The sequence below is a fragment of the Mobula hypostoma genome (assembly GCF_963921235.1).
Source record: "Mobula hypostoma chromosome 30 unlocalized genomic scaffold, sMobHyp1.1 SUPER_30_unloc_6, whole genome shotgun sequence".
In the NCBI taxonomy this organism is placed as follows: domain Eukaryota; kingdom Metazoa; phylum Chordata; class Chondrichthyes; order Myliobatiformes; family Myliobatidae; genus Mobula; species Mobula hypostoma.
In genome coordinates this window covers 87311-106838 of record NW_026948163.1, presented here as the reverse complement: position 1 = coordinate 106838, position 19528 = coordinate 87311, and the positions used below count along the sequence as shown (strand labels likewise).

At 49.6% G+C, this 19528-nt stretch overlaps 1 protein-coding gene across 2 annotated transcripts in view; it reads right to left on the bottom strand.

The window, feature by feature from the left end:
* The window catches only part of stx5a (syntaxin 5A), a 54405-nt gene that overhangs the window by 4200 nt on the left and 30677 nt on the right, over positions 1-19528 (bottom strand). For both annotated transcript variants that reach the window (XM_063039227.1, XM_063039229.1), the window contains exons 5-10: positions 12432-12502; positions 7842-7958; positions 7671-7727; positions 7100-7184; positions 4372-4472; positions 703-824 (exon numbers count right to left, since the gene is read on the bottom strand). In XM_063039227.1, coding sequence (XP_062895297.1) covers positions 703-824; positions 4372-4472; positions 7100-7184; positions 7671-7727; positions 7842-7958; positions 12432-12502 — 553 coding nt within the window. The remainder of the gene's footprint in view (positions 1-702; positions 825-4371; positions 4473-7099; positions 7185-7670; positions 7728-7841; positions 7959-12431; positions 12503-19528) is intronic.

Here is a 19528-nt window from a genome sequence, read left to right as displayed (position 1 = left end):
CCTCCCTACGCTCAACCTATCGCACCTCATTCTTCCTTGCAACATAGAGAGTCTACGTTGGCTCTCAGTAAACTATCTCTCAACACACACAAAATTCCGGAGGAACTCAGCTTGGGCAGCACCCATAGAGGGGAATAAACAGCAGACGTCTCGGGCCAACAGCCTTCAACTCCTTGCTGACCTGCTGAGTTCATCCAGCATTTTATGCATTGCTCGAAATTTCTAACATCTGCAGAACCTTTTGTCTTAAACCTACTTTCTCACGTGCCTGTTAATCCCTTCCAGTGGCAACACGGTTAATCCCCTGACCCCACACATACACTCACTCTATGGTAGGTGGAATGATCCAAGCCTGCTGTGAACCGAGATTATACCCCAGACCAGTGCACCCCCAGTGCCAGCAGGATAGGAGCAGCCGAGAGCAAATTTGGCCACAATGTTCCCTCCCCCAGAAGGAGAGCAGAGACAGTCACAGTAGCGGATACACTAGCAGTCTTGTCAACACCCAGTTGGCGCGTGGCCAAGTGGTTAAGGCGTTGGACTAGTGATGTAAAGGTTGCGAGTTCGAGCCTCAGCTGAGGCAGCGTGTTCTGTCCTTGAGCAAGGCACTTAACCACACATTGCTCCTGCACGTCTATAGCCCAGTGGCAGCAGTTGGTGCAGTATGGACAGTACAGGACACACAGAACAGTTGATGCCTACCTCTGTATGGTCTCCTCCTGTTCCTTAACCATGTGGGCCAGCTGCTGGAATATGGAGCCCAGCTCAACGATCGTGGCTTCAATGTTCTGCATGGTGTCTGCTCTGCTCTGGATGTAGGAATCCTGCGGGGAAACAACAGCAGTTACACGGACTAGTCCCTGGCGAGGCTCCACGAGTGGGCAGCATGGTCTGGGTTCCCCAGGCGTGTACCTGTAGGTGAGCGGATGAATCTAGGATTTACTGCTGTACAGACAGAGAATGGACAGGCCCTTCTTGCCCACAGCAATCCCCGAGTTAACCCTAGTCTAATCACAGGACAATTTACAATGCTCAATTAACCTCCTAACCGGTAGGAAACCCATACATTCCACGGGGAGAATATAAAAACTCCTTACAGAGGACGCTGGAACTGATCTCCTAGCTCCGACACCCCCAGCTGTAATAACGTTGCACTAACCGCGACGCTACCACGGTGAAGTTGCGAACGCAAACCGCACTTTTTCCGATGTACACGTGATTATTAAATGTGAATCAGATCGGAAACACAGGATGGATAATGGAAGTCTACTGGGCACTTAACATAAAACAGACTTCTGTGGGGAAAGACTAACAAGGGCCATTGTGTGTCCCTTGGAGACAGAGAGAGGAGAAACTCCAGTGGGAGTCGAAATGAGAGGAGTGAACTTTGTGCTTTCATACGAAGCACGCTGCACATCAGAGTGGTTTGTGGTATCCCACCGCTGTTACCAGGTGGCTGGCCATCGTTCTGTGAATGTTGTAAATCTGCCTGGTGTAAGAACATAAGAAATGGGAGCAGTTAGGCCACTGAGTCTACCCCACCATTTCATCATTACTGATCCATTTACCTGACAACCATACTCTCCTGCTTTCTCCTCATAACCCTTCATACCCTGACTAATCAGGTACCTATCCACCTCCGCTTCAAATATACCAGATAACTGGCCTCCACAGCCACCTGTGGCAACGAATTCCACAGATCCATGATTCTCTGGTTAAAGAAATTCTTCCTCATCTCCATTCTAAATGGACATCTCCCTTTTCTGAGGCTGTGTCCTCTGGTCCTAGACTCCCCCACTATAGGAAACATCCTCTCTACATCCACTCTTTAGAGACCTTTCAACATTTTGATAGGTTTCAATGAGATCCTCTCCTTCATTCTTTTGAATTCCAGTGAGTACAAAACCAGAGGCTTCAATCGCTCCTCATACGGTAACCTTTTCATTGCTGGAACCACTCTGCTTTGAACCCTGTGCAATGCCAGCACATCCCTTCTTAGAAAAGGGGCCCAAACCTGCAAGGGTCTCAGCCCGAAACGTCGACTGTACCTCTTCCTAGAGATGCTGCCTGGCCTGCTGCGTTCACCAGCAACTTGGATGTGTGTTGCTTGAATTTCCAGCATCTGCAGAATTCCTCGTGTTTGCACAATACTCACCAGAGCTTTATAAAGAAAGCCTCAACTTTCCATCCATCCCAACAGAAGGCAGTGACCTCCAGTGGACAGATGGGGTGTGGGGTTGGATCAGACTGTTTAATTTTCGGTTCAGACTGTTTAATTGTTATTTTCTTTGCAGATTAACAATTAATTATCCTCTTGTATTTTAGGCGTAACAGTTTAATATGCCTCTCCTGGTTATGAAGGGTATAATTCTGGGAGCCTGTATGTTCTCCATTTAGTGAATAAGTGTTTTCCCCATTGGTTCCTTTTTACTGCAGTATTGACTAACTGAGTAATTTTATCAATATAATTTTGAATGGAGTTTTTCTCATCTCTGCTCAACACAAAGTAACGTCACTTTAATCATCTTTAGTGTCTTGTCTGTAAGCCATCTGCTACTAGAGTTAAAGAAAGCTGGAGCACGGAAACAGGACCTTCAGTCCACCTCCTCTGCACTGAATCATTCGAACTGCCTACTCCCACTGACCAGTTTCCACACCCTCCCATCCACGTACCTGTCCAAACTTCCACACCCTCCCATCCACGTACCTGTCCAAACTTCCACACCCTCCCATCCACGTACCTGTCCAAAGTTCCACACCCTCCCATCCACATACCTGTCCAAACTTCCACACCCTCCCATCCACGTACCTGTCCAAACTTCCACACCCTCCCATCCACGTACCTGTCCAAACTTCCACACCCTCCCATCCACGTACCTGTCCAAACTTCCACACCCTCCCATCCACGTACCTGTCCAAACTTCCACACCCTCCCATCCACGTACCTGTCCAAACTTCCACACCCTCCCATCCCTGTACCTGTCCAAACTTCCACACCCTCCCATCCACGTACCTGTCCAAACTTCCACACCCTCCCATCCACGTACCTGTCCAAACTTCCACACCCCTCCCAACCACGTACCTGTCCAAACTTCCACACCCTCCCATCCACGTACCTGTCCAAACTTCCACACCCTCCTATCCATGTACCTGTCCAAACTTCCACACCCCTCCCATCCATGTACCTGTCCAAACTTCCACACCCTCCCATCCACGTACCTGTCCAAACTTCCACACCCCTCCCATCCACATACCTGTCCAAACTTCCACACCCCTCCCATCCACGTACCTGTCCAAACTTCCACACCCTCCCATCCACGTACCTGTCCAAACTTCCACACCCTCCCATCCACGTACTTGTCCAATCTTCCACATCTTCCCATTCCTGTACCTGTCCAAACTTCCACACCCTCCCATCCCTGTAACCGCCCAGACTTCCACACCCTCCCATCCCTGTACCCGTCCAGACTTCCACACCCTCGCATCCATGTACCCGTCCAAACTTCCACACCCTCGCATCCACGTACCTGTCCAAACTTCCACACCCTCCCATCCACGTACCTGTCCAAACTTCCACACCCTCCCATCCACATACCTGTCCAAACTTCCACACCCTCCCATCCACATACCTGTCCAAACTTCCACACCCTTCCTATCCATGTTCCTTTCCAAACTTCTTAAACGTTGAAATAAAAAACACGTCCACTTCCACTGGCAACTCGTTCCACATTCTCACCATCCTCTGAGCGAAGTATCACCTCTCACGTTCCCCTTAAACATTTCACCTTTCAACCTTAACCCATGACCTCTGGTTATAGTCTCAGTGGCAAAGGTCTCTCCGTACCCCTCACCTGGGTGGCAGGGTGGAGGTACATCTCTACCAAAGGAGGCGTGAGGTGCTCCTTCCCTCCGCTGGCCTGCAGCTCACCCTTGGACAAGGTGTAGCACCTGATTAGCCCCCCATCAGGGTCATGTGAAGCTGTGGGATCAGGTGATGGATGGTCGTATGAGCAGCCGGTGCAGATCACAAGTCCTGATTATGTGACCATTGACACCAGACACTGCCCAGAAGGCAGCAATGGCAAGCCACTTCTGCAGAAAAATTTGCCAGAACAATTATGATGGCCCACATCATACGACATGGCACATAACAAAGGAGGCAGCTATAAAGGACGTTGTGAGATAAGTACAAAGCAGACTTGTCTTTAAGCCTTTGGCTAATAGCTTCTGCTCCTCTTTCCCAGTTCTATCATGAAGCAACAGGTTTTGTGCCTCGTTCCTGACTTCCAAAAGAACCTTAGGTTTAAACACCGAAGTCCATCTGGGTGTGGGATAGGTGCAGTCTCACAGGCCAGGCACAAACCTCCTTACCTGCTCGTCGACGAGCTGCAGCTGCTGGCTGGACCTGGCGTCCATGTCGATGGCGACATCCCCCGACCTGCGCGCATCGTCCTTCAGCAGCACCGACCCACCTGCGGACGGCAAGAGCGAGATGTGGATGGAGGCGCCAGCAGTCAGCTATCGCCAGGCGGGCAGATGGCATCTTGCCGCGATTGACGATAAAAATGACTCCTCGGCTTTGTGCCAAGCTCGGCCCAAAGATCACAGTGTGACATTGGACCGAGGGGAGCGGGGTCCACTGGCGATCCAGAGGATAGCATCCAGCCGCAGTAACACAGTGCTGCGGTGACTTTATTGAGAACATTGGGAGCATGAGGGCGTGACCCTTCGGAGGCTTATCAAACCATGAGGGATGTGGATAATGTCAGTCTTTCTCTCCAGTGCAGGGGAGTCTAAAACTGGATGGCACTGGTTAAGGGTGAGAGGAGATAGATTTAAATGTGTGCAGTAAAGCTCCTTGTTGACATAAAGCTCAGAGTTAACAGTGTACATGGTAATAATACAGAACTGAGCAAAACTCTCAGGCACACATATATGCAGCTCAGGTGCCTAAGATATTTGCACAGTACTGTAGTAATTTTATGTATTGCACTGTACTGCTGTCACAAAAAAAACAAATTTCATGACATGTGTGAGTGATGATAAACCTGAATCTGATCTGGGTCTCTATTGTGGACTGAGAGTGGGAAGGGGGCAGGGAGAGGGGAATCATGTTTGGGAAAAGGGGAAGGGAGAGGGGAGGGAGCGGGAAGCACCAGAGAGACATTCTGTAATGATCAATAAACCAATTGTTTGGAGTCAAATGACCTTGCCGGGTGTCTCAGGGCTGGGTGTGTCTGTACCCACCCCTAACACTCCTTCTCTGCCCCCTGTCCCACACCCCTCCCACGGTGCTCCACCTTCACATCCCCAACATCCTTTGCTCCCGCCAGATTTACAAACTCACTCTCCGCTCCACATTGACAAACACAGTACTGTGTGAAAGTCTCAGGTGACATAACGTGGCCGAGAGAGGCAGAGGTAAGAGGTTGTGAAAACAGTTCAGAGATTTGACAACAGTAGATCCCAAATACTGGACACTTTCACCAACGCCCCAGCACCTCCATCTACCCTCCTGGTCGAGAGCCCCATACGAAGAAGTGACTTCTTCCCCAAAGAGCGGTGGCAGACCTGGAACTCCTTGCTCCCGTCAGCCCCAACCTGTTGTGGCTGAAGATCAATTAACGGCTTGGAATCAAGATGGATGGACTTTGGTGTGACGGGAGTTTTCAGGGCGATGGGGGCAAGACTCAGACCAAATCAGCAGAGCTGCTGCCCTACGGCGACCTCTGTCACCTCACCGGTTTGCTCCCACATCCCCAGGGCGTCCGTGTCAGGAGGCTCATTGACCCCAGTGTGGAGCCCTCTGGGGAGGGGGTTTAGGGTGCAGTTGACAGGAATGTGCAGGCATTGACTCGGATGTAGGTGGAAATATACAGTGAAATGCATAGTTTGTGTTCACCAACACCGCTGGGGGCAGCCTGCGAGAGTCACCGCCGAGTCCTGTGCCAACACAGCCCGCCAACAGAACACAACATGGGTGGGAGGGTTTGTTCTTGTGATGTAGGCATGAACTGACAGTTTGGGAGCTGCTTTCAGGGGAGGGAGTTAGCCGAACTGGTCCTGCATGCCAGCACAAGGTTATTCCACACACGTACAATGACAAAACGCTGCTTTCACTCCTGATCTTTTCTAGCCCAATTCCCTGAAACAATCACTCCTTCACTTCACTCGCCAGCACCTGGACACCGGTATAAAGGCCGCTGAGCCTCATTCGAACCACAAGAGATCCTACAGATGCTGGAGGAACTCAGCAGGTCAGGCAGCATCCACGGAGGGGAATGAACGTTGACATTTCAGGTTGACACCCTTCATCAGGATGGGGCAGAGGCCAGAATAAGGTGGCAAGGGGGGTGCGAGGGAAGGAGTAGAAGCTGGCAGGTGATAGTGGAAAAGGTAAAGCGCTGAAGGAGGAATCTGACAAGCTGAGAGTGGACCATGGAAGGAAAGGGGGGGGGTGCTCCAGAGGGTGGTGTCGGACAGGTGAGAAGGGGAAGGGGGAAGATATTATCAGAAGCTGTAAAATTGACTGTTCATGCCATCAGGTTGGAGGCCACCCAGACAGAATATGAGGCGTTGCTCTGCCAACCTGAATGTTGCCTCACCATGTCAGAATTGGAATCCGAAGCAGAATTGAAAGGGGTGGTCTCCAGGAAATCCCACCTTTTATGGCGGATGAGGCAGGCCACCAATTTACGGCAGGTCTCACCGTTGTAGGACAGGTCACACCAGATACAGGAGACACCCCCAAAAATCCGGCAGGCAAGTTGTCGCCTCACCTGGAAGGAGAGTTTGAGGCCCTGAATGATGGTGAGGGCGAGGTGTAGCACTTGTCCCACTTGCAGGTTTAAGTGCCAGGATAGATATCAGAGGAAAGGAATAAGTGGACATGGGACTCATGGAGAGCGCGATCCCTAGGTACAGTCCCATTGTAGATGGTGGAGAAGGTCACACCAGATACACCAGGCAACCCTGAAAATCCCTCAGAGCTGCTCCTGGCTCCCCTTATCCACAACGGCCAGAAATCTGCTCTGAGAGGAACAATGACCAAGGTTCATCGCTCCCTGACGTGCGACAATTGAGAATGCAAGGTGCTTACCGTAACCATTAGCGGCTGAAGGAGGGAGACTGGATACCGTGGCTAGTGAGAACTGTTCTCTCCTGTTCCGTTGCATTTTGAGGTTCTGTTGGTCGGGGAGAGAACAAATAACTTTAAAAGATAAAATGACCCCAGTGTTTGCTCCACATTCCCACTCCTTACACACTGAATCGTGTTGGTCCTGTTCTCCTTGTCCATACCACCCCATACAGTGCCGTGTGACCCACATCCCACAGACAGCAGCCCAAGCAGTGACCCGTGTCCCAATGTGCAAAAGATGATAAACTGTCCAAATAATGAATAAGATAGTAAATATTTCTAGAGTCCTTGAAAGCAAGTCTGTAGGGTGTGGAATCAGTTCAGAGCTGAGGTGAATGAAGTTATCCACACTGGTTCAGGAGCCTGATGGTTGAGGGGTAATAACTGTTCCCGAACCTGGTGGTGTGGGACCTGAGATTCCTGTACCTAACTCTATTGCTTTCTCTGCCAGCACCCTCCTTGTGTCTCAAAGACCCCGCCATTCCCGGTCACGGCACACTAAACACGCTACAGGAAAAGCAATGTTCATTACCTCTGTCCTCACTTCAAGGACCGATTTGAAGTCGTTTGACATGGAGGCCAGCCTGGACTGCGAGAGGGAAGAAAAGAACAAGCTAAACATATTTCAGCACAAGCACTGCTGGGCTCAGTCTGGACAGGACGCTTGCGTTCCTCGCGGGTTCAGGGACGTAGGTGGGTTTACCTGCAGCGAGACCACGATGGTGTTGGAATGCGTCTGTAAATGCCGCCCGTTCTGGCTCCCCTTGGCTCTGACAAAGTCTTGCAGTTGTGCAATCTGCTTGTTCAGGCTGTTGATATCCTGGAGGAGACAGGAGCGAATGACGTGGTGAACACTGGGAACCCATACAAACCCCCCTGGATCCTGCCGTTTGGCCCTTTGGGGACTCACACAAGCCCAGGGTCCCTGAGCTGCACACCGTTTTCCCTTCTGTTTGAACCTGAGGTACCACGTACGAGATTGTCGGACTGGATCGGCTTCCTGTCATGCTACTCGTCGCTGATTGATTGACAGGATTAATGGCTTTGAGGATGATAGAGGGGCAGAAAAGTGTTGAGGAAGCACAGTGTGCACAAAAGGACTTAGACAGATTAGGAAAGTGGGCAAAGTGATGGGAAGTATATGGCCACGTGCTTTAGTACAAGGAATAAAGGCGCAGACTATTTTCCAAATGGACAGCGAATTGAGTCAGCGGTGAGGAAGGCAAGCTGTTCCAGAGAACTAGCATATAAAGCAAAAATGTAATGCTGAGGCTTTATAAGGCATTGGTCAGAATACGTTTGGAGTATTGTGAGCAATTTTGGGCCCTTATTTGAGAAAGGATGTGCTGCCATGAGAGGACCCAGAGGAAGCTCATGAGAATGATCCCAGGAATGAAAGGGTTAACATATGAGGAGATTTTGATGGCTCTGGACTGGACCAATACTCACTGGAGTTTAGAAGAATGAGGGCAGGGGATGGGGGGAAATGATCTCATTGAATCCTATCAAATACTGAAAGACCTAGATAGAGTGGATGTGGAGAGGATGTTTCCCGTAGTTGGGGAGTCCAGGACCAGAGGACACAGACAGAGTGGATGTGGAGAGGATGTTTCCTATAGTGGGGGAGTCTAGGACCAGAGGACACAGATAGAGTGGATGTGGAGAGGATGTTTCCTATAGTGGGGGAGTCTAGGACCAGAGGGCACAGATAGAGTGGGACATGGAGAGGATGTTTCCCGTAGTTGGGGAGTCTAGGACCAGAGGACACATTAAGAGTGGGTATGGAGAGGAGATTTCCTGTAGCGGGCCAGTCTAGGACCAGAGGACACATCCTCAGGAAGGGACGTCCCTCTACTTTTTAACAGAGATGAGGAGGAATTTCTTTAGTGTGGTGGATCTGTGCAATTCAGCTGTGGAGGCCAAGTCACTGGGTATATTTAAAGTGGAAGTTGCTCGTTTTTTCATTAGCTGGGTTGTTAAAGGCTAAGAGAGAAGGCTGGAGAATGGGTTTGAGAGGGATAATAAATTAGGCCACTTGGCCCATCAATTCTGTTCCACATTGCCATCACGGATTATTTATTAACCCTCTCAACCCCATTCTCCTGTCTCCCCACAATCATGCCCTGACTAATCAAAAACCTATCAACATCCACTTTAAATATAGCCAGTGACTTGGCCTCCGCAGCTGTTTGTAGGAATAATTTCCACAGATTCGCCACCCTCTGACTAAAGAAATTCCTCTTCATCTTTGTTCAGCCTTGCCTCTATGGTCCCAGACTCCCCCACTATAGGAAACATCCTCTCCACATCCACTCTATCTGTGTCCTCTGGTCCCAGACTCCCCCACTATAGGAGACATCCTCTCCACATCCAACAGGAATTCTGCAGATGCTGGAAATTCAAGCAACACACATCAAAGTTGCTGGTTAACGCAGCAGGCCAGGCAGCATCTCTAGGAAGAGGTACAGTCGACGTTTCAGGCCGAGACCCTTCGGCAGGACTAACTGAAGGAAGAGTGAGTAAGAGATTTGAAAGTTGGATGGGGAGGGGAGGATCCAAAATGATAGGAGAAGACAGGAGGGGGAGGGATGGAGCCAAGAGCTGGACAGGTGATTGGCAAAAGGGATATGAGAGGACGAGAGGATCATGGGACAGGAGGTCCGGGAAGAAAGACGGTGGGGGGGGGGGGACCCAGAGGATGGTCAAGGTGCATATTCAGAGGGACAGAGGGAGAAAAAGGAGAGTGAGAGAAAGAATGTGTGTATAAAAATAAGTAACAGATGGGGTACGAGGGGGAGGTGGGGCATTAGCGGAAGTTAGAGAAGTCGATGTTCATGCCATCAGGTTGGAGGCTACCCAGACGGAATATAAGGTGTTGTTCCTCCAACCTGAGTGTGGCTTCATCTTGACAGTAGAGGAGGCCGTGGATAGACATATCAGAATGGGAATGGGATGTGGAATTAAAATGTGTGGCCACTGGGAGATCCTGCTTTCTCTGGCGGACAGAGCATAGGTGTTCAGCAAAGCGGTCTCCCAGTCTGCGTCGGGTCTCGCCAATATATAAAAGGCCACATCGGGAGCACTGGACGCAGTATATCACCCCAGCTGACTCACAGGTGAAGTGTCGCCTCACCTGGAAGGACTGTCTGGGGCCCAAAATGGTGGTATGGGAGGAAGTGTAAGGGCATGTGTAGCACTTGTTCCGCTTACACGGATAAGTGCCAGGAGGGAGATCAGTGGGGATGGATGGGGGGGGACGAATGGACAAGGGAGTCGCGTATCGAGCGATCCCTGCGGAAAGCAGTGGGGGGGGGGGAGGGAAAGATGTGCTTAGTGGTGGGATCCCGTTGGAGGTGGCCGAAGTTACGGAGAATAATATGTTGGACCCAGAGGCTGGTGGGGTGGTAGGTGAGGACCAGGGGAACCCTATTCCTAGTGGGTGGCAGGAGGATGGAGTGAGAGCAGATGTACGTGAAATGGGGGAGATGCGTTTAAGAGCAGATTTGATAGTGGAGGAAGGGAAGCCTCTTTCTTTAAAAAAGGAGGACATCTCCTTCATTCTGGAATAAAAAGCCTCATCCTGAGAGCAGATGCGGCGGAGACGGAGGAATTGCGAGAAGGGGATGGCGTTTTTGCAAGAGACAGGGTGAGAAGAGGAACAGTCCAGATAGCTGTGAGAGTCAGTAGGCTTATAGTAGACATCAGTGGATAAGCTGTCTCCAGAGACAGAGACAGAAAGATCTAGAAAGGGGAGGGAGGTGTCGGAAATGGACCAGGTAAACTTGAGAGCAGGGTGAAAGTTGGAGGCAAAGTTAATAAAGTCAATGAGCTCAGCATGCGTGCAGGAAGCAGCGCCAATGCAGTCGTCGATGTAGCGAAGGAGAAGTGGGGGACAGATACCAGAATAGGCACGGAACATAGATTGTTCCACAAAGCCAACAAAAAGGCAGGCATAGCTAGGACCCATATGGGTGCCCATAGCTACGCCTTTAGTTTGGAGTTTCAGCAAAGCGGTCTCCCAGTCTGCGTCGGTCTCGCCAATATATAAAAGGCCACATCGGGAGCACCGGACGGAGTATAGCACCCCAGCCGACTCTGTCCGCCAGAGAAAGCAGGATCTCCCAGTGGCCACACATTTTAATTCCACGTCCCATTTCCATTCTGACATGTCTATCCACGGCCTCCTCTACTGTCCAGATGAAGCCACACTCAGGTTGGAGGAACAACACCTTATATTCCGTCTGGGTAGCCTCCAACCTGATGGCATGAACATTGATTTCTCTAACTTCCGCTAATGCCCCACCTCCCCCTCGTACCCCATCTGTTACTTATTTTTATACACACATTCTTTCTCTCACTCTCCCTTTTCTCCCTCTGTCCCTCTGAATATACCCCTTGCCCATCCTCTGGGTTCCCCCCCCCCCGCCACCGTCTTTCTTCCCGGACCTCCTGTCCCATGATCCTCTCGTATCCCTTTTGCCAATCACCTGTCCAGCTCCTGGCTCCATCCCTCCCCCTCCTGTCTTCTCCTATCATTTAGGATCTCCCCCTCCAACTTTCAAATCTCTTACTCACTCTTCCTTCAGTTAGTCCTGCCGAAGGGTCTCGGCCTGAAACGTTGACTGCACCTCTTCCTAGAGATGCTGCCTGGCCTGCTGCGTTCACCAGCAACTTTGATGTGTGTTGCTCTCCACATCCACTCTATTTGTGTCCTCTGGTCCTAGACTCCCCCACTATAGGAAACATCCTCTCCACATCCACTCTATCTGTGTCCTCTGGTCCTAGACTCCCCCACTATAGGAAGCATCCTCTCCACATCCACTCTATCTGTGTCCTCTGATCCTAGACTCCTCCACTTTCGAAAACATCCTCTCCACATCCACTGTGTCCTCTGGTCCTAGACTCCCCCACTATAGGAAACATCCTCTCCAAATCCACCCTATCTAGTGTCATTCAATATGTGGTAGGTTTCAATAAGGACCGCTCGCCTACCCCCATTTTTCTATAGGTCAGCAAGAACAGGCCCAGAGCCATCAACTCACTCCTGATATGTTAACCCTTTCATTCCTAGGATCATTCTCACCCACAAAGGGAGAAAAAAAAGCCTTGCGTTTCAATCACACTTCTCATGAATCTTTGCAAGTCATTCCTGCCCTTTGAAAATGGTTTGAGAGAGAGAGAGAGAGAGAGAAGATGCAGAGCATGTTGTGTCAATGTTTCCTGACATGGTGAAAAGGGATTGGGGCAGCACGGTTTAATGAAATAAGCCCCAAGGTATTTTAACTCCCCAAACCTGTTTGATGATGTACGTCAGCTCTTCAATTTCAACTGCTTTGTCATCAAAGAGTGATTTCCGCTTTGCAACTGCAATGAAACCAGAAGAGACTGTCAGTATGAGTTGGAACTAATGGAAAACAAGAGTCCCTACAACAACCTCACCACAGGCTGGGGTTCATATTCTACAATAGAAAACACAGAGCGAGTTTCAGTTCCACAGAGAAAGGTCAGAGCCTCAGTGCATCACAGTGGGACACAAGACAGCAACGGGTAGTTAAAACTGCAGCAGCCCATCTGCCAGCAGGGAAATGTGCTGGAGACATCAGTAAGATGGTGACAGACCCCACTCACTCTGCTGCCCTCAGGGAGGAGGGGACGTAATGTCTACTGCACTGGAAGACACCCATGAACCCACCCTTACATAAACATCACCTAATGTACATACAATCAGTGTGTGTGTGTGTGTGTGTGTGTGTGTGTGTGTGTGTGTGTGTGTGTGTGTGTGTGTGTGAGAGTGTGTGAGTGAGAGAGAGAGAGAGAGAGAGATTTGTACATTGTGATCTATAGGACTGCTTTCATACTTGTACTTCTTCTGTCGAACAATAGGTCATATTTGGCCTCACAATTATTTCATTCTCCTTTACACTCATGTGCTGAAGAATAACAAAACCATCTTGAACCTTGCTACTCCTAAAGACTGAAAAAGGCGGTGTCCATCATTAAGGACCCCCACCACCCAGGACATGCCCTCTTCTCATTGTTACCATCAGAGAGGTGGTACAGGAGCCTGAAGACACACACTCAGCATTAGCTATCAGATTTCTGAACAGACAGCAAACCCATGGGCACTATCTCACTGTTTTGTGCTCTCTCTTCGCACTACTTACTTATTTCTTATTATAATTTATAGTGCATCTTGTGTATTGTACTGTACTGCTGCCTCAAAACAACAAATTCTGATTCTTGTCTTCGCCGAGAGAAAGCAGTCCTGTTAGAGAAACTGACAGGGGAAATGCAAACAAGTTTTTTTCCACTGAGATTGGGTGGGACTACAACCAGAGGTCATGGGTTAAGGGTGAAAGATTTAAGGGGAACAAGAGAGGCAACTTCTTCACTCAGTGGGTGGTGAGAGTGTGGAACGAGTTGCCAGAGTAAGTGGTGCATGCGAGCTCAAGTTGAACGTTTAAGAGAAACTTGTTTAGGTACATGTTTAGTAGGGATATGGAGGACTATGGTCCGGGTGCAGGTTGATAGGACGAGGTAATTTTAAATAGTTTCAACATGGACTAGATGTGCCAAATGGCCTGTTTCTATGCTGTACTTTTCGATCGACTCTAAACGAAGGGGGAAGAAGCCAAAGTATAAACTTCATTCATGATAAAAAGTATTCACAAAAATAAACCGTGCACGGCCTTTTCAGGCTTGCATTCATAGCCTGTTTATTCCTCTCCACTGATGCTGCCCAACTTGCTGAGTTCCTCCAGCAGTCCATGGGTATTGCTCTGGATTTCCAGTCTCTCCTGTGTGCATATGACAGTCGCCCTTCCTATCCAATCTTTCAAAGACCTTTTCAGATCATCCTTCAACCGTCTCTGTGATACTGAAAATCTAAAACCAGTTCAATCACAGCAACTTTTACACAAACACTATAATATGCAAAGGAAACTGTATGCAAATCAGACTCCAAATGTCACAGGAAACCAAAGGAAAATTTTCTCTGAATTTACTGTTTTGTACAGGATTATGAAGATTTTTTACCAAAATAAATTTAATCCATAATAACAAATGATCTACAACAATAAACTGCGCAATACCTCTCAACCTTATTTCATTTACTCATTTACTGACACAGTCAGGAGTTGGCCCTTCCTGCCTTTCAAGATGCACCAACCCCACAACCCTGATTAACCCTTACAATGACCAATTAGCCATTGTAAAAACAACAGTGAAGAATCCTTCTACATCTGAGTGCGACGGTATTCCTGAGTCTCCACCCGGGACTTGCATGGCTGACAGTAGTGAAAACCGAGAGGAGGCTATGGACACGATGAACACCACTAGACACCGAGGACCTTCACCACAGCCAGCAAGACACCTGGAGCACCATTCCTTTACAATTATTGACATTTTGCAGGCTTTTGGGCAAGTACATGAACAAGCAGCGGATGGAGATAGATGGACCACATGTTGGCAGATAGGATTTCTCTCTCCTTCTCGTGACCACTTGAGCAGAGTGTGATGTTCTCCTGAAGGGTTGTCTACTGGTAGATCCTGAGGTGGGTCCTCGCATCGAATATCATGTTCTTCTGAAGGGTTGTCCACTGATAGGCGAGGGACCTGTTCCGTGCTCTGAAAATAACTTCCATAATAAATTTACTTTGAACTTTGAAATAGAGTAGGGCATACCTCTAGGTGATGGGGGAAAAGTACAAAGGAGATTTATGAGGCAAGTTTTGTTTAAAAACACAGAGGTAGACATCTAGGTCTCCAAGAGGACCATGACCTTGTTATTGGGTTTGGAGGCTTGCGTGCCTCAACGCCCCAGAGAACTACGCTGTCTGGAGTCTGCGTTTTAAAGCTTTGGCTCTTGATAAGGTCAGCCAGATTAAGAGCGGTCCCCTGGTCCCCCAGGTCTGGGGAGTGCTTAGCTCAGGGCAAACAATCCTGATGTCAGACAAAACTGTTACTGGAACAGCAATAAGGATCCTTTCTGTGTGGCCAAGGACAGACAGAGATGGAGGACCTTCATTGCTGACCTAAAAACCAGGAGTGTAACCATGCATTTAGTTAATTAATAATCTAAAATTCCTGAGCTGCAGAAGTGCCCTGCTACACTACCACTACACTACCGTGATTCTTTCAGTAGTGTTCTATTACATTCCTTAAAACCAATAGGACTGCTGGGACCCACGTGGCCGCCGGGGGTGGAACACTCCTATAATAACTGAGGGGCTTCCTCCCTCTCCAGTAGCTGAGGAACCCTTGCGATGGCTGCACTGAGCACATGCTCTGGCGGTATAAATGTTGCTGTGACTGAACTGGCTTTAGATCTTCAGTCTAGCAAAGAGACGGTGGAAGGAAGGTCTGATGAAGGCAGAGCGAAGGGAGTTGATGATCTGTCAGCAGCAGCTGACCTCTGTCCCTGCAAACAGCCCATAGATCATTGCTCACAACACTGGCGCCATCTGCTGCTCAGTGGAGGAATTTCTTCCTCTTCAAACTCTTCAACAGTGACATACATCAAAGTTGCTGGTGAACGCAGCAGGCTAAGCAGCATCTATAGGAAGAAGCGCAGTCGACGTTTCAGGCCGAGCCCCTTCGTCAGGACTAACTGAAGGAAGAGTGAGTAAGGGATTTGAAAGCTGGAGGGGGAGGGGGAGATGCAAAATGATAGGAGAAGACAGGAGGGGGAGGGATGGAGCCGAGAGCTGGACAGGTGATAGGCAGAAGGGGATACGAGAGGATCATGGGACAGGAGGTCCGGGAAGAAAGACGGGGGGGGGTGACCCAGAGGATGGGCAAGAGGTATATTCAGAGGGACAGAAGGAGAAAAAGGAGAGTGAGAGAAAGAATGTGTGCATTAAAAAGAGTAACAGATGGGGTACGAGGGGGAGCTGGGGCCTTAGCGGAAGTTAGAGAAGTCAATGTTCATGCCATCAGGTTGGAGGCTACCCAGACGGAATATAAGGTGTTGTTCCTCCAACCTGAGTGTGGCTTCATCTTTACAGTAGAGGAGGCCGTGGATAGACATGTCAGAATGGGAATGGGATGTGGAATTAAAATGCGTGGCCACTGGGAGATCCTGCTTTCTCTGGCGGACAGAGCGTAGATGTTCAGCAAAGCGGTCTCCCAGTCTGCGTCGGGTCTCACCAATATATAAAAGGCCACATCGGGAGCACCGGACGCAGTATATCACCCCAGTCGACTCACAGGTGAAGTGATGCCTCACCTGGAAGGACTGTTTGGGGCCCTGAATGGTGGTAAGGGAGGAAGTGTAAGGGCATGTGTAGCACTTGTTCCGCTTACACGGATAAGTGCCAGGAGGGAGATCAGTGGGGAGGGATGGGGGGGACGAATGGACAAGGGAGTTGTGTAGGGAGCGATCCCTGCGGAATGCAGAGAGAGGGGGGGAGGGAAAGATATGCTTAGTGGTGGGATCCCGTTGGAGGTGGCGGAAGTTACGGAGAATAATATGTTGGACCAGGAGGCTGGTGGGGTGGTAGGTGAGGACCAGGGGAACCCTATTCCTAGAGGGGTGGTGGGAGGATGGAGTGAGAGCAGATGTACGTGAAATGGGGGAGATGCGTTTAAGAGCAGAGTTGATAGTGGAGGAAGGGAAGCCCCTTTCTTTAAAAAATGAAGACATCTCCCTCGTTCTAGAATGAAAAGCCTCATCCTGAGAGCAGATGCGGCGGAGACGGAGGAATTGCGAGAAGGGGATGGCGTTTTTGCAAGAGACAGGGTGAGAAGAGGAATAGTCCAGATAGTTGTGAGAGTCAGTAGGCTTATAGTAGACATCAGTGGATAAGCTGTCTCCAGAAACAGAGACAGAAGGATCTAGAAAGGGGAGGGAGGTGTCAGAAATGGACCAGGTAAACTTGAGGGCAGGGTGAAAGTTGGAGGCAAAGTTAATAAAGTCAACGAGTTCTGCATGCGTGCAGGAAGCAGCGCCAATGCAGTCGTCGATGTAGCGAAGGAAAAGTGGGGGACAGATACCAGAATAGGCACGGAACATAGATTGTTCCACAAACCCAACAAAAAGGCAGGCATAGCTAGGACCCATACGGGTGCCCATAGCTACACCTTTAGTTTGGAGGAAATGGGAGGAGCAAAAGGAGAAATTATTAAGAGTAAGGACTAATTCTGCTAGACGGAGCAGAGTGGTGGTAGAGGGGAACTGATTAGGTCTGGAATCCAAAAAGAAGCGTAGAGCTTTGAGACCTTCCTGATGGGGGATGGAAGTATATAGGGACTGGACATCCAAGGTGAAAATAAAGCGGTGGGGGCCAGGGAACTTAAAATCATCGAAAAGTTTAAGAGCATGAGAAGTGTCACGAACATAGGTCGGAAGGGATTGAACAAGGGGTGATAAAACAGCAGTGACCCAGAGTCACAAGACCACAAGACATAGGAGCAGAATTAGGCCTTTCAGCCCATCAAGTCTGCTCCGCCATTCCATCATTCAATCCCTTACACCTGCCCTCTCACCATATCGCCTGATGCCCGACCAATCAGGAATCTAGCAACTTCCGCTTTAAATATACCCACAGACTTGGCCTCCACCACAGTCTGTGGCAGAGCATTTCATCACTCTTTGGCTGAAATAAAACCTCCTTACTTCTGTTCTAAAAGGTTGCCCCTCAATTTTGAGGCAGTGCCCTCTAGTTCTGGATACCCGCACCAGAAGAAACATCCTCTCCACATCCACCCTATCTAGTCCTTTCAACATTCGTTAGGTCTCAATGAGATCCACACATATTCTTCTAAATTCCAGTGAGTACAGCCCAAATCTGCCAAACGCAACTCGTATGTTAACCCATGCATCCCACAATCATCCTCATGAACCTCCTCTGGTGTCTCTCCAATGGCAACATCCTTTATGAGATATGGAGCCCAAGACTGTTGACAATACTCCAAGTGACATGCGGGTGGCAACGTCAGATCAGTGTGATAGGATTTCCCCCATGCCAAGTCACGCTGACTAAATCTCATGTAGTGATTAGAGGAAGAATTTCTTCCCCAAACACCAGTCAGCATGCTTTCTTCCACGAAAGGCATTCCAGCCTGCAAGTCAGCAAGATTACTGAAGCACAATGGCTGAATCTTAAACAGCGGACAAACTGCTGGAGGAACTCAGATGGGATGGGTTGGGCCAAGACCCTGACACTCCACAGGAATATCGACACTCACAGATGGCATTCACAGAGGCAAAGGGATGGGTCGAGACACTGCCCGATACTGACACTCCACAGGAATATCGACACTCACAGATGGCATTCACTGAGACAATGGGATGGGTCGAGACCCTGCACAACACTGACACTCCACAGGAATATCGACACTCACAGATGGCATTCACTGAGACAATGGGATGGGTCGAGACGCTGCCCGATACTGACACTCCACAGGAATATCGACACTCACAGATGGCATTCACAGAGGCAATGGGATGGGTCGAGACGCTGCACAATACTGACACTCCACAGGAATATCGACACTCACAGATGGCATTCACGGAGACAATGGGATGGGTCGAGACGCTGTCCGATACTGACACCCCACAGGAATATCGACACTCACAGATGGCATTCACTGAGACAATGGGATGGGTCGAGACGCTGCCCGATACTGACACCCCACAGGAATATCGACACTCACAGATGGCATTCACAGAGGCAATGGGATGGGTCGAGACCCTGCACAACACTGACACTCCACAGGAATATCGACACTCACAGATGGCATTCACTGAGACAATGGGATGGGTCAAGACGCTGCCCGATACTGACACTCCACAGGAATATCGACACTCACAGATGGCATTCACAGAGGCAATGGGATGGGTTGAGACGCTGCACAATACTGACACTCCACAGGAATATCGACACTCACAGATGGCATTCACGGAGACAATGGGATGGGTCGAGACGCTGTCCGATACTGACACCCCACAGGAATATCGACACTCACAGATGGCATTCACAGAGGCAATGGGATGGGTCGAGACGCTGCACAATACTGACACTCCACAGGAATATCGACACTCACAGATGGCATTCACAGAGGCAATGGGATGGGTCGAGACGCTGCACAATACTGACACTCCACAGGAATATCGACACTCACAGATGGCATTCACGGAGACAATGGGATGGGTCGAGACGCTGTCCGATACTGACACCCCACAGGAATATCGACACTCACAGATGGCATTCACAGAGGCAATGGGATGGGTCGAGACGCTGCACAACACTGACACTCCACAGGAATATCGACACTCACAGATGGCATTCACGGAGACAATGGGATGGGTCGAGACGCTGTCCGATACTGACACCCCACAGGAATATCGACACTCACAGATGGCATTCACAGAGGCAATGGGATGGGTCG